This window comes from Epinephelus fuscoguttatus, linkage group LG10, assembly GCF_011397635.1.
Source record: "Epinephelus fuscoguttatus linkage group LG10, E.fuscoguttatus.final_Chr_v1".
Lineage (NCBI taxonomy): Eukaryota > Metazoa > Chordata > Actinopteri > Perciformes > Serranidae > Epinephelus > Epinephelus fuscoguttatus.
Window position 1 is genome coordinate 15390201 of NC_064761.1, and position 27082 is coordinate 15417282.

Sequence of the window (27082 nt, forward strand, 5' to 3'; positions counted from 1 at the left end):
CTAACAGTTTCAGGTAAAGAAATGGAAATACTTAAACGATTAGCAACATATTCAGGGAGGTATAGTTCAATAAAACGTTGGGTGGTCTAACCTAGTTTTCCAGTCACTATAGTTAGCTTTAATGTTAGCCAAATGAACCATTTTCTGATAGTGAATGCTTATTTTCACTCAGATTTTTGTAGATGTTTATTGATACACTCATCTTTAAAATCGTATATGCATTTTTGCTATTTAAAGCTAAGTTTCCAGTGACTTTAAAGAAAAGTTCCAAATATGTTTATATATGCTCTTGATCATAGTTTTTGATAAGGAAAAATATTGGAATCCGCTGAAATTGGAATCAGCAGATCAGACTTAAAAAATTGGAATCAGCCAAGAAAATTGAAATCAGTGCATCTCTTTGATTTCACCAGTTTTATATCCAAAAACCTTTTGGGTTTGGGCTCTCAGTTATCGTAATAATAATTAGTAGATTCATGTGTAACTAAAATAATCATCCCTAGTATGTGCAGGGCTGCAAGTACATATAAAACTGTGTTTCATGTTTTGACTTGAGTGTATTTTCCTGTCTGTGTTTCATGTCTTTTTTGGTTTGTGAACTGTGTGTGTGTGTGTGTGTGTGTGTGTGTGTGTGTGTGTGTGTGTTTGTGTGTTGTCCTGGCTTTGTGTCTCTCTGACAGTGCTGCCGCTTCTTTGTTCCTCTGTCACTGTGTGTCTAGTTTAATTGCAGGCCTTTGAGGGCGAATCGATTGGAGCAACAAGATAACTAAGTTATCAAACTGTTTCATTGACTGGCTGTCCCTTCTCTCTCTATCTTTTGCCTCCTCCCTACTTCTTCTCTCATTTTACTCCCCCTGTCTTGCCCCACTATCCCTCTTTGCTCCCCTTCTCTTACATCCATTCCCTACAACTTTCTCATCTACTATCCATTTTCTCTCCTTCTCTGCCTACCCCCTCTGTACTCTCTCTTCCCTTGCTGTTTTTCACCTCCGCCCCCTCACAACAGGCCGACAGACCTGTCCACCAGAGAAGTTTGATTGCGGAGGGGCTGCCAGCAAATGCGTTTCGTTGTCATGGCGATGCGACGGAGAGAGGGACTGTGAGAACGGGGCAGATGAGGAGCAGTGCGCTGCAGGTAAGCTTGTTGTGGGTGGTGGAGATGTGGCATGGAAGGAGACAAGACAGTACCGAGGAGAAAAAAGCAGAACAGTCATACTGAGCGTCATTTGAGCTCAACTTTAGTTTTACTCACTGCGGGTAAAAGTCTGACAAACCTTTAAATAAATAGTCTACATTTAAAGCTTTGAGTCTGCTGCTGTTATGTGCATTTCCTGTCATGACGAAAACATAAAGTTCAGAAGGTCTAATAATCATTAGTTTATCCAGTGTTCTCAGTAGAGCTATTTGTTTGGAGTTTGTCCTCTCTTTGATTAATACCCAACACAGATACTATGATCTGCAGAGCTTGTATTGTCCTCTCCACTCAACTTGTCATTTGTTTTAGAATGTCTTTCAATAGCTTTCTCAGTTTTTACAAAGATTTGAACTCAGTTTTAGAAAGGATTTACAAAGTCAGAAGTCATTTAAAGTGCGTAAAGCACTGAATAAAATGAAGACCCTGAAAACTCTTCTATTGGGAAAAAAAAGAAGTGATGATTTAAAAGGAGATGGGAACAGCAGAGGTGAACAGAGGAAAAAATATAATAAATAGAAACAGGAATATTGTGATAGTGGAGGTGAGAACCAGAGAAAAAGAGAGGAGAATTAACTCTAAAGGTGAAGGTCCCATGTGATAACATTTCTAGAAATGCAGTCATGTTTCAATAATAACTGCATTGCACAAGTTGTTGGGCAGATATTTTCTCTCAGACCCTGGGGTGAAGATCAATCCTCAGTTCAGATCTGAAAAAGAAAGACTTGAAAAAATGTCTAACCTTGAAATGTGGCTTTTAGCCAATAAAAGGTATGTGTGGAAGTTTCCTGTCTGCTTTCTAGTCCGTTATCTGGGTCGTCGCAAATTTTAGGACTAGTTAAAATCTGGTCCGAAGTGCAGCCAGTAATATTTTTAAATTTACATCACAGCTGCCAAAAAGTAGAGCTCAAATGTGATCTGTTTTGCCTCCCATCAATCTTGTCCTTCCTCAGTTGGGCCAATTGTGTTTTACAAAAGGGAAAACCAGTGATGTATTTCAAAAGTTTATCTTTCAAGATGTGTCCTATACATCAGGTTGTCCTGTGTTTACATAGATGGAGTGGCATTTGAAATGTCACGCCAAAGCAAATGGATGACGAAGCTCAGTCACGTGCATCATGCACAGTGTGCAGAAGGCGCCATGGCACTCTTACAGTCTTTTAATGGTTGAAAGCACTTGTTGCACCTTCAGTTTTCAAAGGGGTTGCTATTAGGTATTCTATTTCTATGAATCATGTGCAGGTTGGCTAGGGTCTATTGAAATGTAGCCAATCACATTTGCTCCTGTCATCTCCTTTAAATCCATTGCTATCCCCACCATGTAACCACATAAAGATCGAGCCCATTGTCTCATTCTTAAAGACAAATTCTCACCCACACAAACACGCGACCATTCTGTAGTCATGGACTACCATGCATAGTCATCTTTATTAAGACATGACTAAAGAAGCATTTGTAAAATGCAGTATCCTTTCCAGATTGTCACAATATTTCATCCAAATTACTGTCCTTAAAGGGCTAGCTCAGGATTTTTGAAGTAGGGTTGTATGAAGTACTTATGTATAGCCTTCAGTAGATGGTGGTTGGTGCACCTCTAGTTTGGAATAGGAAGCAGGAGCCACACCAGGGAAGCTCAGCATTATATTGTTGTGGGTGGGGGTTGATATCAAAACATATTTAAGGCACCTTAACAGACGCCCCCCTAAAAATCAGTATCAATCTAAGTGGATGCTATATTGAGAATTTTTTCATCGCTGTCAGACAGCCCTTTTCTTTGGTGCTACATTTTCTTAACTGTTAAACTTCCGTGTCAGACTGTCAGTGGTTTATGGAAGAGACGACAAAAACAAGTCAAAATGAGTGATTATGACAGTGAAGACGAAATGCCGTTCACTGTGGAGACAAGAGGATTTCCTTATGAACCAGAGTATAGAGGAGAAAAACTTTTGCAGAGGGAGACTGAAAGGACTGAGAGGGGAGCGAATTCTGTGGAAACTGGAGGCTAAGAAAGAGCACAAGTTACCTGGTGGTGCAGATGTGTGAACTCTAAATGATGCCAGAGAGCTACTGCTGCCATGGCTCATGGGTCTTTCTGAATCAGAGGATGCTAGCGTTTCCGATACCAAGCGTCCACAGTCCCCTGTCTTACTGAATGCTGGTGTCTTTCGGATCATTTTTAGTTCTCCGAAGATAAATTGGAAAAAACGTCCCAGACCAGAAGGGCCTAATGACAAGTTGTCTTCAAAGTAATTTTTGGCTCTCAGTACGTTATTGTACAATAACTGATTATTAGACGACCAAAGATTCATGGGCTATGTTTACCTAATCACTGTATTAGGGCCCATCCCAATACCCCCCCTTGGCCCTACCCCTACATTTGCGCGTTCCCACGAGGGGTAGGGGTGTCCCAATTCCTTTTTGCGTGTAGGGGTAGGGGGCATAATGAGGGGTAGTGGGTATGAAACTAGCCCTTCGGAGCGAGGGATTTCAGATGCAGACTTGCCAGCGAGGGGTAGACATCGCCATGGCTTCCACCGAGCAAGAGAGGGGGAAAAAAGTTCATACATAGCTAACGTTACTGTCGTCAGGTTGCTTGTTAGCTAGCAAGCTCGCACTATCTGGCTACTGTCATCTGTCCTGTTCTGCAAAATTGTCGGACTTTTCACATTACGATAACACGCCAGCTAGCATAACTATGCTGCCTCGTAATGTTAGCTGGTTAGCTAGCTAGCAGAAGTCCCCTGTCGTCTGTCATTCATCAAACGAAGCATGATGAATGTGGCAAACGCAACTGGTAGGATGAATGAGACTCCATTGTAGATGCCGGTTGGAAATGCAGATGGCTCGCAGCTTCCTGTTTATAATAGTTACATATGCGTGAACATAACTGACGCAGTGATGTAGTGAGTGGTGTCCCAATTCCTAGGGAAGGATTTCAACCCCTACCCCTCGTTGCTTCATTTCGAGGGCCAAGGGGTAGTGGGCAAGGGCTAGGGGTAGGGCTCAGGGGTAGTGGACAAGGGGGGGTATTGGGATTGGGCCTTAGTGTTAGTGGTTTGTAGAGGCCAATTAAGCTGGAATTACAGAGAGGGGAGACGGTGAAATATATGATGTGAGCAGGTCTTTTCTTTGTTTAAACAGCCTGGTGAAACACAGGCACGCACCATGTTTGAAACACTGGTATTTCCAAAAGTAAAGTTTCTTTTATGTCTGACCTTGCACACTACCTGTCCCAAACAGCTGAGCTGCGGAGTAATATAGTGGGCAACAGCAGTGGCGCAGTAATACCGAAGTTTTACAGTTGAGAAAATGTAGTGCCAAAGAAAAGGGCTGTCTGACGGCAAAGTAAAGCAGTGAAAAAAACCCTCAATATAGAGTCCACTTAGACTGATATCATCACTTTTGGTATTTGATATCAACCCCCAACCACAGCAATGTATTGCTGAGCTTCCCTGGTTGGACTCCTGCCTGCTATTCCAAAGCGGGGGAGCACCGGCCGTCATCTACTGAAGGTAATATGCTGACTATAGATAAGTACCTCATACAGCCCCACTTCAGAAATCCTGAAGTAACCCTTTAAAAGCAACACACAGCATTTTCCTGTCTTATTCTGGAAGATTTGATGTCATAATTCACCGTTGGATAGCTACAATGTTCATACACAAGGCTTAGCTTGCATTATATGAAACCTATAGAATAGCTTTATGAACAAACTGCACGCACACACACAAACATACACTCACACAAACACACACTCACATTGCTTTATCTGCAACACCCTCACACTTTGGTTAGTCATATACTACACTCACATCACATTTTCTAGCCTACATCTTCACAGCTGGCACCTAAGCTGTAAAAAGGGCATTGATTTTCATCAGCGTAAACATCTGGCCGACAGCATTATTGATTTTAAACCTGCGACACACACACACACACACGCACACACACGCACACACACGCACACACACACACACACTCAAACACACATGCACACACAAACACACATGCACACACAAACACACATGCACACTCAGCATTTCTTCCAAGAATATAGATTGCATGTAATACTTTGCCTTAGCCAAACCTGTGTTCTGGATATAAAAATAAGCCACTTTAAATGTATATGTACGGAACAATTTCTGGATAAACATCTGTATATGGGTGTCAGACCTGCAGAGTGATTGCATTTCTGTGGAGTGAAGGTGAAGTAATTCTGGTCAGCTGTAGTGTAAAAGAGAGACTGAATGCAGCACAGCAGAGTCCTCATAAGACCAGAACTACAAGGATGTATGTGTGTGTATGTGTCTATGGCATCTCAGTTTCCATAATGTTGCCTTCACCCCTCAGGCGTGTGACATTCATACATTCTCATGTTGTAAGTGATGCAGAAAATGCACATATGCACACTGTAAGGACGTGCACATGCATGTATAATTAAGGACACACACGAACATATGAACATACACACAGTGAGACTGCTTCTGGACACCATTTTCTTCATGTGCACAGCCAAAGATATGTAAAATAGAAAATCAAACTACCATTTTTTTAATGAACTTCACAGATTGCAGAGGCAATTTAGATAAAATGATATCCAAATTTTAATTAATTTTTATTTCAAGTGTGCAATCTCATCACATTGAGCCCCCTGGGGTTAGCATGATAATCTAACAACAAAAACTGATGAGACCAACCTTACATATCTTAAATACTATTATACAAGGTGCTGTATGTAACTCTGGAAAAAGATAGGTGATTGTTCCCATGTCATCAAATAGCAACGCTTTGGGTTGGTAGTCTGACTGAATGTCCAACCCAAATTGTCGGTGTTTGACAGCCTTGGAATGAGACTCATTCATCAACTCTCTTTTCCCAGAGTTACATGCAGCACTTTTAAGATAGTACTGTTGTTTACCATGCGTAGCTTTGAAACCATGGCTATTAGCTATCAGAAGCACACAGTACTTACCCAGGGAGAATATTTTAAGTATATCGCTGTAAAAGGTGGATTAAACATCATGGTTTGTCTCCTCTTCTTCATCATTTCTTCTCTCCCATCTAGTGTTCTCTTTTTCTTTCACTCTTCTATCTCTCTGTCTAACGTTAGGTTAAAATCAGTAATTTTTTGCAGTCTTTTAGCAATTCTTTTTAATATTATTTAAATATAATGTAATAGAAACACATTTAAACTAGTCCATACCCATTCGTAGCTTTGTCACCTTCTACCTATGCCAATCCTCAATGCCTATGTGCAGTTTCACATAGATCGACCACATCAGTGAGTAGAAAAACGTGGGACAGACAGAATGACACACTGACAGCTTCCGTGATTATGTACAGCATACCATACCATGACTTAGTCACACCAAAAATTTGAAAAAAAAAACCCCAAACATTCGTCCACAGGGGGAGCAACAGTGATTGGTCGCATTTTAGCCATTTTTAACATTTTTCTGTTGTCATAGCGCCACCCAGTTGTCAATTAGAGTTAAATTTCTCCAGTCACCTTGAGGCGTCCTGTTCTACATATCTACCGGGTTTAGTAAAAATGGATATGGCGGTTAGGCCTAGATAAGAAATTAGCTCTCTAGTGCCCCCATTTTGTTTGATGGGGTCAATAATGGAGGGGTCCCCTCAGATTATGTGTGGTCATATGCCTACAAAGTTGCGTGCTGATCAGTGAAACCCTTGAGATGTTATACACCTTTATGGGATGAGCCACGCCCTCCGCAATATTCATTGCCTTATAGAAGCTCAGTTTTAGTAAGTTTTCCAACTCTTGCCAAGAAGGAACTTTAGTTATTGGTCCCTAGATTATGTTCACCGAGTTTCATGTTGATCGGTCAAACCTCCTAGGAAGAGATCGATTTTAAGTGTTCAAAATTAAAAATTCAAATGCGGAAAATCTATATAACGGAAGTTATGGGTTCTTGAGGCAAATTTGTTCCTCATGAGGAGAGGCATCTCTGTGCAAAGTTTCATGTCTCTACGACATACAGGGCATGAGATATGCCCATTCAAAGTTTGCAATTTCAGTCGGTTGCTATAGCGCCTTCCTTTGGCCAATTGATGTAATATTGCTTCATTCGCATCCTCCCATGACCCTCTACCACTGTGCCAAATTTCACATGGATTGACCAAGTCAGTGAGGAGAAAAACGTGGAACAGACACACCCACAGACAATACATAGTAAGACTGAGTTTTACATGTGTCAGACATGCTAGATATAATTTGAATTAAGATAGAGAGTAATTGAATACAAAATAAATAATGCAGGTTTGGCATTATCCTTAGCATGTCAAAAACTGCGAAATCTAATAAACAGCTCTCGAAAGATTTCACTTTTGCTAATCTAAATGGTTTTGACATTTGGAAAGGTTATTTATAGTATGTGCATCAATGCATCCAACCCAATACACATGAAATTTATAATTCATATAAATTTTGCCACATTTCAGAGGTAGTGTTAAAATGTTCTTGACAGGTGGAAAGAGACGTCTTCACTCCCCTTTTCCTCGTCGTGTTTGCTCTACTCCCTCTGCTGTTGTCCTCGCTTCCTCTGAAAGTCTCTCTGTGTCATTGATTCGTCTTCGTTCTGTCTGTAAGTTCTTAGAGTGTACGCTGCTGGTGCGCAGAATGATCACATTAGGGAGTTTGTGGCCACAACCTAATGAAAACAACAGCAGCTGTTGATTTAGTCACGTAACCCCGACTGCCATCGCTCACATACCATCTCTGTCTCTCTGATGTACAATATAAAGTGTCTTAAAACAACAGCGCTTTCTCTCTTCTCTTCCTCGCCCATCGCAGGCACCTACACTTTTTTATTCTCTTTTAATCTCTGCATATTCGCTCTGAGGGCAATCAGACACCATATGTTTTTTTCCGTTGCCTTTCATCTGTCTGACCTTTGTCAGCCTTTATCCCTTTTTGCAGTGGGGAATAAAGTGGTTAATATAGCTGTGAAATATTTCATGGGGGTCTTGATGATAATTGATTTCCTGCCTAAAGCCTTGAGTGTATATGTGAGCGTGTTATGGAGTCGTGCTGTTGTAATAACCTGTAGAGATCAGCTTTTGATCTATCATTTAAAGATGGAAGGTGCTAGTGGTGAATATTAAGTTCGTCTGATCCATGGAAAAGGACCTGTGTTATCTGAGTTCACACATTAATGTCCACTTGAAAGGCCGCACAATGGATCCATTAGCTCTGGGTTTCTTTTTTCTTCCTACCACAGTTTTAAGATGTGGTGTGTAGGAGGTAGTGGAATCTAGTGTAGGGTTGCAGAACTTACACTTCTGTGCGAAGGCCCTGTCAAGAGCCAACGTTTAGTTTGTCCATTCTGGGCTACTGTAGAACAACATGGAGGACTCTGTGGAAGAAGACCTGCTCCATATGTAGTTATAAACGACTCATACTCTTACACTTTTTTCCTTATTAAACAGAGAAATACAACTATACACCAGTCCAAGTTTCTCTCATTAACCAAAACCATCTCAGTCAGTCTTGGCAGTCGTCTACTTAGTTAGTCCACCATTCCAGCAATTACCAACTCTGGTTTGGCCAAAATAAATCCTTAATTCACCGAGTTAGATGTGAAAAAATGCTGTTTCCCTGTGGTCTCTCTGCTGTTGCTGACCAGCTGTTCACAGTCCTGTAACGTTATCCCCACCACCCACCACCTGGAGTAGCGGTGTCTGTCAACTCACTTACCTGTTGCACCATAGAGACCAGAGACTGACCTCTGGTGGCACGTAATGTGCATTACATACAATGATTTTACCTGTATTTTTGAGGTTATTTAAAATCACGCTATTGGGATAAATACTTTGGTATACCATAAAACTGTGATACGGAAATTCTAGTGTTGTCAGTTCTGAAACAGAAAATTTAAACGTACATTCAGAACAATTCCCCTGAGTGCTCACGGTGTTATTTAGAACATCTCTCCAAATTCATTGTCTGTGATGCAGCTCTAGACTTTATACTTGCTGTCATCACAAATTTGAGTTTTAGCGTGTTCTAGCTTTTTCATTTGGAGGAGAGTTGTTTGTGTTTACTCATATTTTTGGCCTGTGTTAGAGCATAGGAATAACATGAATGATGTTGTATGATGATGAATTTTGAAAATGGGTGTAGTTCCCTAAAAATATTCATATTACACATTACAGTGGAAAAAAAAAACCCAAGGGTATTGCACTGCACGTTGGTTGTCTTAGTGTTTACTACTCCTAAACACCCCATGACTTTGCAGTAAATGCCACCACGTTAGCTACAGTGCTAATATTGTTAGCAGTAGATTGCTAAGTTTCAAAGACTCAAAGAGTGTTCTTGTAACAAACCTGTTTAGCATACAGATATTTTGCTAAGCGAGTATGTCATGTGACTGGTCTCACAATGAAGCCATGTATTTATTTTATTGTACAGTTATGGCAACTCAGAAACAAGAAATTAGTTTTTCGCAAGGCGGTAATTATATTGGTGGGGACACTTCCCAACAGTGGTAGGTCAACAGTGATTGGCGGCCGCCTAATAATGAATAAGTGTGAATGAATAATGAGCGAATTGACTGGCTGACTGGTTCTAGCCTGGGATACCAGACAAAACAAAATGTTTTACATTATTATTTTATTTTTTATTACATTTTTTTCTTTGTTGTTGTTTTTACAGTGGCCAAAATGAGATGTTTTTTTTTTTAATGCTGCTTTGAATGAACCAAAGTAATCCACCAAAGTAAATTAAATCTGACTTATTATACTATGACAAAATTAATTGTTAAAAAAAATATTTAAAAAATCATATTAAGTTTTACACAGATAAAGCACAATGGTGAGACTAAGCAAAGGAATAATACCAATGTTTGCAAATGAGAAGCAAACAGCATATTATAAAAAATAAAAAATATGACATATCAGGTGCATCAGTCTGCTTCTTTCTCTGCCGTCACCCTGCACGCTGTGTATTTATCAAAACAGAGGAGGGTTTGGGTAGCATAAAACCTAATCATGCTGTTCCTGTTATATTTATTATTCTTGAGAAATTGATTTATTCTTCGTGTTACAGGCATAACAAAGAAAGAAATGAGCATTGTGTCTACTGATAAAGCACAGCTACGTGACAAAGCGGTCTGATAGCAGCTGGGAGTAGAGTACTGTGTGAACAGCTCTGCTGGACTGGCTTTCTGGAAATGCCAGCACTGCTGCAATGCACGCCACCATTCAGGACCTTCAGTTATAAGTGGTCACCTCAAAGAGGTCTAACTGAAATAATTTACATACGCAGACATTGCTGGGAGCTTGTATGTTATGTACTAAATTAGTGGCATACTGATGAATGTCTTCAAAAACAATAATCTCTAATTTTCCCTCTGCAGTGTAGGAAGTATAAACAGTACTCTTCCATCCACAAACACATATTCATTCCATCTTCCAACCCCTTAAAAACATACTTCAGTTTTGAAATCTGCTGCTTTCACCCCTGCCCCCTTCAAATCTATCCCTCCGTCCCCCCACCACCCTCTTCCTCCACCTCTGATCTCCTCTGCTCGCCCTCCCTCCCACGGCCGCTACAAGCGTTAATTAGGGCTGCTAATTGAGCATATCCAAATGTTGAATAAAACATGGATCCAGGAAAAGAGGTTCTTTATTACATTTAGAAAAGGCCTCTGAAGAAAGTTTATGAGCCTTTAATTTATGTTAATGCGAGATCACAATCATTTAGGCACACAGACGGCGTGAAGATTTAAAGCAAAACATAATTGAAAAGTTTTCCTTACCTTCTCACCAATCAACTTTTAATTTCAATAAATTGGACTGTTTAAATTAATACAGCATGTGTGCGTAACCAATGTGAATGTGTGTGTGTGTGTGTGTGTGTGTGTGTGTGTGTGTGTGTGTGTGTGTGTGTGTGGCCTGTTGAGGTGCTGATTCAACGAGGGCAGGGATGATCCAGCTTGCTTAAGGTTGATCACCAGAGGAGTTTACATTTCCACAAACCTAATAAGATCGTGCACATTTAAATGAGAACAGACACTAGGATTAGGTGATTTTGCCCTTGCCTCTCATTGCATCACAAATGCCTGTTAATAGAAACTAAGAGATGTGTGTGAGTGTTGGTATTAAGAGTTAATTAAATTGTCTACAAGGGAGGGAACAAATTCCCCAATTTATTAATTAGATTTGTCTTGTTTGTATCTTTACAACCTAGGGAAACATAAGTGGACTGAGACTTTCTTTGTGTATATCCTCATAGTTTTTCTTTCTTCTTACTTACTGTGTCCTCTCCCTCTATCTAGTACGTCCATCTGTCCATCATCAGTTTAGCTGTATTACAATCAGGCCGGCTCTTTCTGATCTGTAGAGAGTTAAAAAAAAATGTCATAATCATTTCAATGTGTCCAGTATGCTATTATAGATGACTTTTATTAGATTAATTAGCACGTACATACTGTAGCTCCCACTTAAACCTTATGTTTTGTTGGTGCATGATGGACATGCTGTCTGTCTGTCCCATTGGGTCTCATTAAAAACACATTAAAGCTAAAGATGACTAAACTGTTGCAGCCATTTAAAGTCCTCAACAAACTACTTTTTAAATGTTTTATGATCCTTTGACAGAAGTATGGTAATGATAACGCTTCTATGCCTCATAAACACATAGAAACATTCTTGCTTTGTGTTGGCCAGTGTCAAGATCTCAATCAGTTCCACATCTAATCACAACTGGATTTAAGCATCCAGTAGTTGAATCGGATGCCTGTTTTAAACAGGCTTTGAAATTGGTATCAAAATCTTTGTTGTTACTCATATTTCTTAACAAATTGGTGCTTTTTAATGTTGCTTTTCTTTGAGTCACTGCACTGGATATACCATTACAACATGTTTTACAGTTTAATGCTTTGAAATTACAACAGAAATGGGTTTGATCCTTAGCCTGAATCCTTTCTGTGTGCAAGGTCCTTTGTTCTCGTGTGTGATCTGGAAACTTTGAATTTGCTGTGGATATATAACGTGATGGTTTTTCAGTCTTTAATATCCATTCAAAGGACTGTTCAACTCACAAGGGTTTTTTCCTCTGTAATTCCACTGCATTGGTGAGGAGTTCTTTCTGCCACTTTACATGCTATCCTTTATTGGTGCCTTTCTCTGTAAGTCTTTGCTTAACTTCACATAGACTAGATCAGTCAGTGCTTGCTCCACAGACACTTCTGGCACTATGTTGGCAGGGACAGAAAGGGGCAAACCAGCCCAATCACGAGAATAAATGTTAGCATTTTAAGTTTCTGCTGAATATGGAACCTTTGTATGTTGATATGTAGCGGATATGCTGACATTTTACATTTCTTTACATTTTAACAATGCTGTGGTTAGTGGGTGATTATGTTTAGGCACAAAAACCTCTTGGGGATGGGGCGTCGGTAGCTTAGTGGATAGTGTCGGCACCCCATGTATAGAAGTGATGCCTCGCTGCAGCTCTCACGAGTTGGACTCCAGCTTGCAATCCTTTGCTGCATGTTGTCCCCCCACTCTCTCTCTCTCCCCAACACTTGAGGATGGTTAGGAAAAGATCATGTTGTGGCTTATAATACACGGTTTTGGTGTCATAATCATGGCTGGGGATGTTGTTGATGTCTCGCCAGAATAACAACTGGCTTTCTTCTTTGTTGATCTTGAACAGTGTTCTGTCATGGTCTGCCACTTGGCAGTTGTCTTGCCTTGGTGTTCCTGCCATCCACCCTCCCCTCCACCTCCCAATGACAGTTCAAGTCAGCTCAAATATTGTATTTGGTGGTATGGCTCTGTTCTGGGGCCTCTCTGCCTTTCCTTGGGCCAACGCAGAAAGCCTCTTCCACGCGCCTATGTGGAAAGCATAAGGGGGAGAGAGAGCACACCTGCCCTTCTACGTGCAAAAATGAGGAAGGCCTGAGGCAGCAAGGCAAACCTCCCTGCCCTTCCATGCGCCTACATGGAGAGCATGAGGCAGGGAGAGCAGCAGCAAAGGCCCCCAGGGAACAGAACAGAGCCAGGATCGATGACAGACCAAAATGACATTGATAAGTCAGACAGCATGAAAAGGAGGAGCTGGCGTGGAGGCGGGCTACAAAGCGGCTTGCAGAGGAAGCAGCAGCAGTAGGCAGGCCAGAGCAGTTTAAATAGGGCACCCTGAATGAGATTCACCGGTTGGTTGCATAGAAAGGAATCATGTGATCTGTCAGCTGACTGCCTCCCATCAATCAGCTGCTTCATTAGTTGATCAGCTGGGATGTGAGCTGAGGTTAACAGCGTGTCCTGCCTGAACTAACACTATCCTCTTCCATGAAATGCACAGATGTAACGTATACGTGGTTTGGAGTAGCGTACAATGCTAATACTTTTTTTCTGGCAACTGGGTTGGGGAGAAACACAGAGAGACAGGCAGACAGACAGAGACAGACAGAGAGAAAGACCGTAGTCAGAGGGGCTCCTGCAGGCCCTGGGGACCTGTTGCTCTTTTCACATCAGCCCGAGCTGCTGTGTTACATTACAGCAAGCTGCTGCTGGATCGATGCCCACCAGGGATATGTTAGTCTGTGTTTTATTGCAGGGCAGAGAGGGGCGGAGGAGAGGGAGACATTGTGTGTGTGCTGTATGTGTTTTATTCTGGTAGGAAGTAGAAGGAGGGGAGTAAATAAAGTGGCATGTCTGAAGTGTTTGTACGTAAAGAAACAAGTTTGTCTGTGTAGAAAGCTCAAGTGCTTTCTGCTCTGAGGAAGCATCCTAAGTGAACACAGTGAGATACAAACTGTACACACGTGAACTGCACATCCCCTCCTTCAGGCATCTACTCACATGCAATATATATCTTCTTTAGTCCAGCTCGCTGTAGGCTACAGTAAATGTAACCTCTATTCCATTATTTGATAAGAGATCAAAAGGACGAAGGAGAGTCCACCCACATCAGAAATACAGTATGTAGTATGTGAGTGCATGTGTGCCAACAATTGTGTATGTAGTGGTTTTGCCTCTTTTATCTTGCTTCACCCACATTTCCAATAGAAGGGGTGACTACATAGACATAGAGCGGTAGCCTCTTGTCTCACAGTTTCTTCCCATTACATTCTCCTTCATTTATAATCCTCTGACTGCTCTCACTGCGTGCGTAGGTGTAATGTAATGGAGCGCCAGCACACAAACAGGCTCGCTGCGCACCCAGAGGCGTTTGCACTCCCTTCCGACTCAGGAAGACCGTTTTCTTCCAGTGATAGCTTTAAGAACATTACTCACTCCTCTTTCAACCCCCCAACCCTGTCCTTTCTCCTCCAAACGAACACACACGCACACATTCACACATACTCTCTCAGAACGACATGGAGACGACACAGAAGCCCGATTTTCTGAAAATTGACCAATGTGAAACCACAACTTTGCTCCAACCTAAGGGGCATGCAATAGAACGTTATAAAAAAAAGTCAGAGGGGAAGAATGTTTTAATTTTGGTGCTTTCCCGGCCAGTAACCCACAGACAGCAACCCCACTTCAGGCAAACGAGTGTTTTCAAAGCCTTTCCACAGTGGCTTTTTACACAGTTTTTTTCATTAACTTCTTTGAAAAGATGAGAAACAATTCATTGCTCTCCACTGACCTTTTAATGTGTGATGATGCTTCCTTTTCAATGTCCTCTGCCAGCAAACAACAGGAAAATGTCTAAAAGCTGCTGTGTGGTGGGATGCACTAAAAGGGTAAAGAACCCAAGACTAAGTTTTTATAAGCAGCTGAACTAAAAAAAAAAAAAAACTGAGCCAGGACAAAAGTGGACACAGGTTATATGATGTGAGGCATCAGAACAGGAGCCAGGTTGATGCCTTGTGTTCTTTGTCACAGTCCTTGGGCCATTCCTGAGCAGTTTTTGAAGTTTGGCATGATGTATTGTCTTGCCGGAAGGTCGCTGTCATCTGCAGTAGTGTTGAGGTGGTTCATGTCAAGTGGCATCCACATGAATGCCTGGACCCAAGATTTCCCAGCAGAACATTGCATTGTAACAAGATGAGCAATGCCATTCACTTCACCTGTTGTACAACTCAATGCATTTAGGCATGTGGACATGGCCAAGACGACCTGCTGAAGTTCAAACTGAGCATCAGAATGGTGATTCAAGTGACTTTGAACAGGGCATGGTTGTTGGTACCAGATGGGTTAAGAACAGGAAACTGAGGCTACATTCACACAGGCTCACCAAAATTGGACAATAGAAGATTGGAAAAACGTTGCCTGGTCTGATGAGATTTTGATTTCTGCTGCAACATTCGGATGGTAGGGTCAGAATTTGGCATAAACAACATGACAGCATGGATCCATCCTGTCTTGTATCGATGGTTCAGGCTGGTGGTGGTGGTGTAATGGTGTGGGGGATATTTTCTTGGCACACTTTGGGCCCCTTAGTACCAACTGAGCGTTGTTTAAACGCCACAGCCTACTTATTGTTGCTGACCGTGTCCAACCCTTTATGACCACAGTGTACCCATCTTCTGATGGCTACTTCCAGCAGGATAACACACCGTGTCACAAAGCTCAAATCATCTCAAACTGGTTTCTTGAACATGACAGTGAGTTCACTGTACTCCAATGGCCTCCACAGTCACCAGATCTCAGTCTAATAGAGCACCTTTGGGATGTGGTGGAACGGGAGATTAGCATCATGGATGTGTAGCCAACAAATGTGCGGATACTGTGTGATGCTATCATGTCAACATGGACCAAAATCTCGTTGAATCTATGCCAAGAAGAATTATGGCAATTCTGAAGGCAAAAGGAGGTCCAACTTGGTACTAGCAAGGTGTGCCTAATGAAATGTGAGTGTATGTCATAATATTGTATATTTGCAATGATCAGTTTGTCAGATCTCAACAAGAATGGTACACACCTCTTTAGCATAGAAATCTGTGTGATATTTTTGGCAAGCCAGTGACTATCTGAAATACCTTGTGGAGCAGACTCTAGCCCGGCAGCTGGGTGGAGCTTTGTGTCTCTAGTAAAGTTATAGCTGTTATTACAAGTGACAACACATTGTAAGACGGAGGAAGTAATATAGATTCAGCAGTGGAGAGTGATCAACATGAAAAACAACAACTCTATCATGATGAGGTCATCTTAAATGTTAATTATGTCATTATCATGCACGGTTAAAAAAGAAATACATGTTTATTGTGGAGATATAATCATCACACTAAATCACAATGACCTATTTTTAATATATTCATAGATTTACTACCTCACAATTATCGGAGGGAGTGCAATTATTTTCCAGACAGGCGTGCGCGATGTGTGTGTGTGTGTGTGTGTGTGTGTGTGTGTGTGTGTGTGTGTGTGTCCCTATGTATTTGTATGTTGTGCATGCATGTTAAGATTTAACACTGTGCGGAGACATAAAGATGGAGTGATGACCATACTGCTTTTAATAGCTGAAATTACATGAAATATAAAATGTTTTTGATCAGTGGCATCCACAATGTACGTTACGTCAGTGCACACGCCTATATGTATATAGAGACGCACAAGGACATTCATCACGCACCACCTGCACACACACACACACACACACACACACACACACACATTCAATCTACTGTGATTGCTGGTGAGGCAGTTAATAATCAAGTCTAAGCTGCTGTCAGATGGCATAGTGATTGAGCTATTGAAATATCCTGTTCTATTCAGTATACTGTGTGTGTGTGTGTGTGTGTGTGTGTGTGTGTGTGTGTGTGTGTGTGTGCGTGTGTATGCATGTGTGTGTGCGTATGTGTGTCCAATCCCCATAGTCTCCACTCATCATGAAGGTGGTTAAGAGAAAGTCTCTCCCTGGTGTATACCAATCAGGTTACACAGAGAGTTTCAGTCTCTCAGTGAATTTTGTGCCATTTTTCTCCTCATCTAAGCTGCCATTTCCCATGGATTCCCCAGGCTCTACTGCCACACTACATTGAGGTCTTATTTTCACTGGCTTTTCACACTCTGTTTGACATGTTTTTACTCAGAGCAAAGACAATCTAACCAGCATCGGTGAATAGAAAGTCTGTATTTGGAAAATGAAATTGAAATGCTGTGAGGGTATTTTTTGCCATTTATTTAGCACTATCCGTTTATTATTAATAGTGATGCAGTTGCATGCTAGGGTCAGATCGTGAACTTGCGCACACTGTGGTGTAAATGTAGACTCGATTGAGCCTGATTTGAGCAAGGGTTTGACTAATGTAATACTGATGAAGATGTTTTTAATGGTCATTTGGCTTCACTTTTGATATATTGAGATTTTAATATGTAACATTTAATGTCCAAAGCTAGATTGTAATACGCGGGCTGCACAATTAATCAAATGCTAATTACAATCATGATTTTGCCTTCCTGCATTTGGATGAACATGATTGACTGGCGTTTAAAATGCATGCCACGCTCATAGAAAACTGCATATCAAATCGAGCGGTTCCTGAACTAAAAGCCAGCCTCCACTTTTGAAGAAATCTGTAGCTGCCGCTCATGCACTCTGCAGTGGCGGCCTGTGAAAAACTTTACTGAATGTTTCAACTGCAGCCAGAAAAACCAAAATCATCGTTCATCAACTATGATCATAAGTTGTTTGGAAGTATTTTGTATTAAGGAGACAACAAATTATGTGCAAAGAGTGCATGAGGCTTGTGTTTGTGCCGCAAATTAACACAACTAACTTGAAACCTGAAAAAAAGCACTACAAACTGCAGTGCAATGACTGCATTAAGCCCAACAACATGGTGGCACGATGGTGTAGTGGTTTGCATTGTTGCCTCACAGCAAGATTGTTTCCTGGTTCAACCCCAGGGTGGGGGAGCCTCCCTGTGCAGAGTCGACATGTTCTCCCCATGTCAGCGTGGGTTTTTTCTGGGTACTCTGGCTTCCTCCCACAGTCCAAAGACATGCAGGTTAAGTTAATTGGTGACTCAACATTGTCTGTCTCTAGGTGTCAGCCCTGCAATAGTTTGGTGACCTGTCCAGGGTGTAGCCTGCCTCTCGCCCAATGTCAGCTTGAATAGGTTCCAGCCCCCCCACAACCTCTAACAAGACAGGCGGTTACAGAAAATGGATGGATCAAAAAAATACTTTTTCTGACGTTACCTCACTGAATCCTCCTCTTTGTCCACTGTCAGCTCAGACATCTATTACAGCAACACTGTACAGCACGTCACAGTAGAATAAACACTGTATAAAAACAAAAAAATAAGAACAGCAGTACACATCCATCCAGTTCCCAAAGACAGATTGAAATAACCGATGCAATCTTTCCATTTGGCAAAAGATATGTGTCCAATAAACACTGTTTTCATGTGGTTGCATTCTGTGATGGCGTTAATTTTTAGTCAGTCTGTATTTTAGCCGCAGTTTTAGTTTTATTTTGCCTCTAGGAGATGTACTGAATTCAGTTAATGGCAAGTTGGATTGTAATGCAAAGATTTGTTAATTAGCAGGAATGTAGCACAAGGTGAAAGTGAAAGCAGTGCTCTGTTGATTTAATTTTGGGTCAAAGGTTTTTGAACAATTTAATTTGTATTTTGCTTCCAGTAGATGCACTGTGATAAGTATCAGTCTTATCTTGATGCAAAGATTAAAACATTAGCAGGAAGGTGACCACCTGGTGTTTTATAGCACACAGTGCCATCCCTGATTATTAATTTAAGAAAGCATGTCAACAATGGTTAACAGCACCATCTTTGTAAATTCAGGAAACTCAGTATCTAAACATCAACCACAGCTTTGTAGCTTCTCTCGACAGCTAAAGTCAGCTAAAATATGTGCATCCACAAACATGACGGTAGCTTCAAGTAATTACAAATCCAAAACCACACTATAGCTCACCTGTCATCTCTGCAGATATGTTTACTTGTGCATCTCATTTCTATTTCTTTTCACTCAGCCCTTTCAGCTGTCTTGGCTCAGATAAAAAAATATTAAAACCAAGTTATGTACAAATTAATCACAACATTTGAAAGACAAAAAGATAGAAATGAGTTTCTCTCTGAATCAGCAGACAACAGTTTGAATCCCTGAGGACTTGGCTTTGTTTCATGAAGAGGAGTTAGAAGACTTCAGTAGAAGAAAATACTGCATAATATCAGAGTAAGCATGTTAAGTAATATAATTGTTCTAATATTACACATTTGTGCTTTTAGTGAATGTGCAGTGTGTAGTGCAGTTTGAAATATCTCTATCTGCACCAGCACCTTGTATCATGTTTCTTCTTTTTTTAGCATTTTCTTACCAAAAGAGATGACTGACATGTTAGATGGCGCTTTCCCACCAATGCCCCGAATATACAGTGTCGGCTCTGTGCCTGGTAAACCCCATTTGGCCAGGCTGTTGGAAAGTGAATTTCTTCTGAAGCTGCCTTCTGTTTGTCAGCCAGTGATAAATCTATTCTGAATTTCATCTCTCCTCACTGTCTGTCTATCTATTCCATTAGGAAAAGAGGATCACTTTTATGTTACAGCAAGTCGAAGAGCTGAGGGCTTAGGGCCTGCCTGTCTGGTGGTGGTCATGAGTGTGTGTATGTGTGTGTGTGTGCATGCTGCCATCCACCCGCGCTGATGCTTCAAAGGTCTAATGTAGCCAAAGCACTGATAAACACTTTGTGAAAGCCCTGGAGAGAGACTGCATGTCAAGCCTGTCTATGTCTATCTTCACACACAGACACACATACACACACACTCTGGGCCCCTCTGGCCCTCCTGCAGAATGCGTTGCATCAAAAGTATGATCTAAAACTACCTCTCCTCCCTCTTGTCCTCCTCCTCAGCTCCTCAGCATTTAGCCCCCATCTAAGTGGAAGGCTAACATTTCTAGACCTGTGCAACACGCAACCATCTTGTTACAGACGCAGGGATGCCAACGCCTCTGGCACTCTTCTTCCTGCTGTTTTAATGATATCGAGGGTAATGGTGCCTCATACATAGCAAATGCTACATTAGCTAACTGTCCTCCAAGTACTGACTCAATTCATGAAGATGTGTCTGAGCGCTGTGGAGCTGTGGAGTGCAAGAAAATGATGTGAAATGCCTAGTAATTTCTACGCTACATTTGTGCAATTCAAAATTGGCACCCTGTAATTTTATTCCTTGGTCCCCTAAAAAGAGTTATCAAGTAATTGCACACTGATTTCACCTTAAAATTCTACTTCCTGCTAATTTACAGTATGTGTGCAGGTGGTAAAGTGGGTCAACCATCATTAGTGAGATGTTGCTTGCTATTTAGGAAACAATGTGGCATTGCACTGTTAGTTTCAATTTGTCAGTTGTCTTGCAAAAAAGACTTAACAATAATCTGCACAAATGTACGTCGTCGCTCCTCTGTTGCAGTCCCCGTTTGTATTTGTTATTACCGGAGCACTTTGTTGAAAATTGTATTTACTGTAGCCAAGTACTCGAGGCTCCAGTGTCCAGATAAGGGAAACCAAATTTCCCTACGGGTATAGATAAAGTAACATGACCTGACCTGATTTGTCTCCAAGTACATGACATTTTGCTTTTGTTTTGGTGAGGGGGATCCTGCTTTATCAGGTTAGATTCTCAATGGAGAACAGAGGGTGCAAAGTGACAGGTCATGCAACAACACAGGTCTCAAGTTACTCTCAAACCAGCAGAACTATGAGAAACTCCTGTCTGGTGCCCTGCCCAGCTCCATGTGAAAATAATGTTTTGAGGCACTGGGTACTCATCCTGCATGGCCCTGATGAAAACACGCATTGAAGTGTTGGATGCAGTTTGGGCTGGTATTTTAATAAATGGTGAATAATTGAACAGAAATTTTCCATCCTCTTTTGTTTTTTTTTTCCCTCTCATCAATCCTCATGAATATAGATGGTGATTTGTTTGCAATTACCCTTGTGTATCTGACAGTACAAGGCATGCTTGACTCAACACGGATTTGTTTTTTATTGATGCTCTCATGTGAAAGATAAGGCATACATATTGATATTTCACAGAGTAGATGAACATGTTGCTTGTCTACTATACGGCCCATTAAGCCTACTCTCCACTAAAATGCCTTCAGCTGTTGCTGTCTGTTTTTTAGCAGATTGCGGAGTGGATGTGTTTCTGTTTCCGGTTAAGTGCTGCATTTTACGCAGTGCTGTGAAGTAAATGTTTTATTTCCACGTCTGGTTGTTGGAGGTGATCTGTGATCTTTAGCTTGCTTTTCTGCTAGCACACCTGGTGAACTAAAGTGTGTGACAGGCGTATGTACGTGGGCGAATGCATGTGTGTATGCCTGTGCACACGTTTACATGCTCCCACACCACGGCTCAGTGGCTGACATGTTAGACCAGAGTCTGATTGGATTCCACGCTCCAGAAACAGTAAACCCAGTGACTCATAGAGAGAAGTGTGTGTGTGCCTGTGTGTGTATAGTGTCTGGAATTGGATTTTAATGGTCACCTGTGTGTGTGTGCGTGTGTGTTTGTCTGTGACTCTGTTCAAGTGTGTTTCTTTGAGATTACATAGCTTTTACTTTAAAGTGGCTCTGATTATTTTCTTTATATTTTTTTATCACAGAGTTTAACTGTTTAAATAGTGATAATAACATAAAAGTTAAATTCTCAATTTTAAAAAACAAAGAAATTATTTGCGGTAATCAAACACTCATAAGACGAAAGAACGGGCATAGACAGTCCACTGCAGTATATGCGGGTCCCCTCTTTGATAGATAGACGTCACACAAGGATGTAAGGCCCCTCTTGGCAATTTCTTAAAAAAAAAAAAAAAAAAAAAAAGCACATGTGCAGTAATATAGAAAAAGACCTCAAAAGCAACTTTTCTATTCAACTTTTGTTTCTTTAAAATCAAGAGAAACAAAGGTCCACACTTGGTCAGGGCTCGGCGGCAGTCCACTGTTGGTCATGTAGGAGTGTATGTGTGTGTGTGTGCATGCATAGCTGCTTGCTTTAGAGACTAGTCTGTGCTGGAAGAGAGTTCAATTGTCCTTCAGATCAAGGTCAATGAGCTGTGCCCTATCTCCCTGCTCCATCTATTAGCTGTCCAGTGGAGGGTCTGGGGATGGATGGATAGAAAGCTTCGACCCCGAGTTAAACACAATCACCTGCAGGTGGGGAAGGTTACTGTCAAGATGTAATCAGTTACAAAATACTGATTACCTATTTAAAATTGTAATTGGTAGAATAATCCATTGGATGGATGTGTTTAATTAACAGTCAGGAGTCCGGCTCCTTTACACTGATTTCTCTTAACGCTTGTTTTTAAGGCTTTCTTTTTTTTTTACGGTTGAATTTAGTATTTAGTAGGAATCCTGGGGCACCTATTACAGGCAACTTAAACAACTTACCAATTGTTTTATTTTGATTTCCTTGGTTACTTGGATGAGGAAGACAGAGTTTGTTGACTGTTATCCCACTGTTTCTAATCTAGCACCTGTCACATCTGACCACCTATCCTCTCTGCTGTTATCTGCTATTAAATCTGCCTGCCCGCTGTTCTGGGGATGGCTCTCATTTGGTGGGAAAGGACATTTCTACTCTCAAATCTATCAATGGATCTACCGCCCCATGTGCTGCTCCGAGCACCTGTCTCCTCTTCAATCTCCCCCTTCTCTGTTTCTGAGGATTGGTTTTGGCCTGTGTTAACTGAGAGACCGCCTTCACTGAGTGATCGGCCGAAGTCTTCTTGGCGTGTGTCAGCTTTGACGTAGCTAGGTGATAGGATCGAGGGATTGAAGTAACACACACCTGATGTGGTCCTGTGCTCTGTGTGATTCGGGAAGTTCGACCTAGAACGTTTTATATGTGGATGTTTAAGGGCTGATAGATGTCAAATATTGCATTTTCAGTAAATCACTTATTTAGAAGCAATGAGGCGCATTTCTTAATTTTTAAGTCTCCTGCACAGTGTTTTTCTATTGCAAGATGTCTCGTTCCAAAGCAAATATTTTGGATTACCCAACAAGACAAAGGGAAATTCCTTGATTGCGAAAAACAGGAACATTATACTTTTCTTGCAGCACAACCAACACTAAAACTTTTAGAGTTTCTTGGCAGAGGATAGAATAATTTAAAGGCTTTAAATATGTTTATCTGGTTCAGTGAACCTACGGGGAAAAACTAACATGCACAGAGCAGAACTGCGGAGGTTGAGCAGGTGGCATCATCTCTGAAACAGGAAACAGCAGGGTTTATGGGGTCATGTTAAAAAACACTTTACTACAGCAGTGATACCAGTGATCTGAGATACAGTAGATACTAAAAATGTCTCAACAGTGTTTTCATTAGTTTATGATTGTTTAAGCAATCAGTTTAATGAAAATAGATTAACTTCTAGTAAGGGATCAGGTTTTAAGTCGAGAATGATCCTAAGCCAGTTTAGAACCTCTCTGTTCATTTTTGATTTCCAGTGGCTGTTATTAATGGGCACAGACCAAAATGCCTCTGGACACAAGTGGATAGACAATCAGAGAAATGAATTGTTCCCTACAACCAACCAGAGCGAAGCATGTAACATAGCGCCGAGTGACACATGCAAGTTGAGGGGTGCTTGATCTGTTTTCAAGCAACACACAATGGCCAGGTCCCAAACTTTATCAAATTACAGCTAAATAGTACACTAATGTGTGTTTCTGAAATCCATCGAGACAGGAAATAGGCAATGCAGTAACAGAATTTTGATTCGTATTTAATCAGCACTACCTAGTCTGAGAGTTGTGCAGAGACTGGTAATGCTGCTCTGTCAATGCTTGTATCAAATCTGCATCAAATTAGATAAATGGTTGTGACTGGCCCACCCAGGAAAAGGCTGGGTGGAAATATGTTTGAATGGTAGGGGAAAGAGATGGATCTGCCAGAGCAAATGACACATGAGCTCCTAGATTTGTCTGGTTTCCAGGCTAATCCTGAACCTGGTTTGGCCATTAATGAATAATGCAAAGGATCAGTCAGAAGCTCTGATGTGCCAAAACATTCAAACTACCATGAATCCAAAGTGTTCCACAACTATTGTTTTTTCTAACCTCAGTATGACTTCTGTTTACCTAGACGTATACTGTATATTGCTGCTCTGTGTTTTCATATTAACCAGGCTTCAGTATTCTGTTGTCAGCAGACAGAAACAAAGGGCATAGCTGAAATGTGTAGGGATCCAGGGATCCAGAGATGGAGGGAAATCTAAAGAAGAGAAAAAGATGCCTTTGTAAACCTCTTGTAACTCTTGTAGGATGTTTTGGATGAATGGGTTTAATACTGCCTGTGTTGCTGTGAATTTTAAACTCAAGCTAAAGTTGTTTTTTATCCATGAGACATAAATTCGATGAACTGCAAGCCACCTGCCCGTTCCTGTAGTGGAAATAAAGGTAACGAGAGCAAACTATCTTTTTTTTTGTAGTTCAATATCCCAGTGGGAGCCATACTAACAAGCTTCTTATCCCAGCCCTGCTGTTTATAGCCAACACACCTGGCTGACCAAGCTTGCTGCTTTAATGAAAAACTCTTTAAAGCTCAAAAAACAAAAGGTGTTAGTCCGACTAGCAACACATTATCACCCTCTGGGATGAAGCAAAACATGTTGATAATTTCCATAAGCGAAAAGCCTCTTGCTGTTTGTATTGAAAGTTTATAAAATAATCACTTTATAAGTTTGCCCAGTATTTGTTTGCACAAACACCCTACGTGACCCCCAAACCACCTGAGCTTCTGCCGGGGCGCTGCTGATGTTGTTTATGTGCTCATGTTAATTAAATTACTTAGATCTGAGTGGGGATGATTAGCATGCTAGCAGTAATAGCTAGCAGGGAATCCAATAGCCTATTATCATAATGAGTCCCTTTGGCGCACTGTGTGGGTAGGTAAAAGAGAGGAAGAGAGTGAAGCGGTTATGTCAGTCGCCCAGAGAAGAGAGTTACATCAAAGGACAAGTGTTTTTGTTGTTGTTGTTTTTTTAAGCAGAATACATGATGCAAATTGATTTGTCCAACCTGGCACGAATTAGGCACTGTCACTGCTGGGATATGGCAAAGAGGAAACAAACAGTTTGCCAGCATATCAGCAACAACACACCCTCACACATGCGTAAAAAGTTTAAATATTATTCATCACTGTTTCATGATGTCCCAGAGGTCCCAGAGATACTGTAGGAGAAGAAATTAACATATGCACAGATAATGATACACATAAATATACTCCGCAGGAATTTCTGTTCAAACATTACCACACAGAGATGTATACACACAAACACATGTGGTGGTGGGGGGCTCTGCACTGCAGCAGGCACCTGCAGCTGTGCCCCCACTCTGCTCATTATACACCTGCTTCCACATACTGGACTGCTGCTGCACATATGCTCTCGACCTTGTGCTTAATGTGGTACAATATTACGTTTGTCCAGTGTGTTTCAGTGTAGTTATGGTTGCATTCATTGTTTAAAACCTGGGTCTTTAACAGGGGATCTACAACCCCTAGGGGGGCACCAGAGTGACTGCAGGGGGGCCACCAAATTATTGTTTGATAATTTAAGTTTTAATCTAATGTATTATTAGCAAAGATAAATTGGCCTAAATAAAAAAGACATTTAAGTTACAGTACACGACATTAACAAAAGATTATTGTTACCCACAAATCCGTGCGCAGTTGTATATGTCTGTTTGCCTCAGTGTAACTTGTTGCAATGTTTTATGCTGCCCTCTTGGCCAGGCCACTCTTGAAAAAGAGATTTTTAATCTCAATAAGGCTTTTACCTGGTTAAATGAAGGAGGTATACATATATTTGAGCTAGCTAGCACTAAATCACTGTGCGGCACTTATCCATAATGACAGGTGAACTACCCTAAAACTTCTATTAGTCTGTTTAATTTAATGATTAAAGGAAATAATACCTCCAGCTATTAATTGAACATTTACAATACATAGCTAGCATTTAAATGGTAAAGCACTGCATTTTTATAGCGCCTGTCTAGTCTTCCACTCAAAGCACTTGTTACACTACATATAACATTCACACACTGGTGGCCGAAGCTACCAAAAATGGTGCCACCTGCTACAAAAAAAACATTCAACCACTCTCACCAATGGAAGAATCGGGAGAAATTCTATTTGGTATCTTGCCCAAGGATACTTCAACATGCGAACTGGAGGAGCCAGGAATCGAAGACCTGCTCCACCTCCGAGCCACAGCCACCCCATTTACATTCTGTTGAAATATTTTGGCCAATTTGCTGTATTATTATTCCAGTAATACACACACATTGACATTCTTGTGAGCAACAGTGTATCATTCTGTTACTTTTTAAGCAAGACGCTCTGACATACTGTCCATGTCCGGAACAAGGAGCAAAAGTGCAGAGGGTGAGGTTAACACATCTATTCAGGCTACAACTGCTGCTGACTTAGCAGCTACAGGCAAATGCAAACGAGAGAAGAGCAAAAAAATATTCAGAGAGTTATCTCAAGTGTAACTCAGTTATATACAATATATGAAATAGCTAAGGGGTCCTTGTCCTTAAAGGGTTAAGATTTTGTGGTTGCTGTTGAGACAATATTTATTCATATTTAATAGTGCAGAATATGTGCTTTTCCCATGAGGCCCTGTTTTCCTTTTTTTGTACCCTAGTCCTTTATCCTGTTTTACTTGAACAGTTACAGCACAACCTGTCTTTGTTCCTCCACCTGCTACACTTTGCTGTTCCTTGACTTCCAAGGAATGTATGCTTAAGAGAGCTGCTCCTCAGCATCTCCTCAGCACCATGCACAGTCACTAGTTTGAGTTAAAATCAAACTCTTTCTTTTACGCTCACCAGTGAGCGAAAGCCCCAGAGCAAACAAGGAACATCTGGAATTGCCCTCCGCTCATTAACTCAAATTTTTAACACCAACACTGTCTTTCATTCCATCTCTGG

At 41.1% G+C, this 27082-nt stretch overlaps 1 protein-coding gene across 4 annotated transcripts in view; it reads left to right on the plus strand.

The window, feature by feature from the left end:
* lrp8 (low density lipoprotein receptor-related protein 8, apolipoprotein e receptor) overlaps positions 1-27082 on the plus strand; it is a 232208-nt gene that overhangs the window by 135273 nt on the left and 69853 nt on the right. For all 4 annotated transcript variants that reach the window (XM_049588390.1, XM_049588392.1, XM_049588391.1 and 1 more), the window contains exon 4: positions 1007-1135. In XM_049588390.1, the coding sequence (XP_049444347.1) occupies positions 1007-1135 (129 nt within the window). The remainder of the gene's footprint in view (positions 1-1006; positions 1136-27082) is intronic.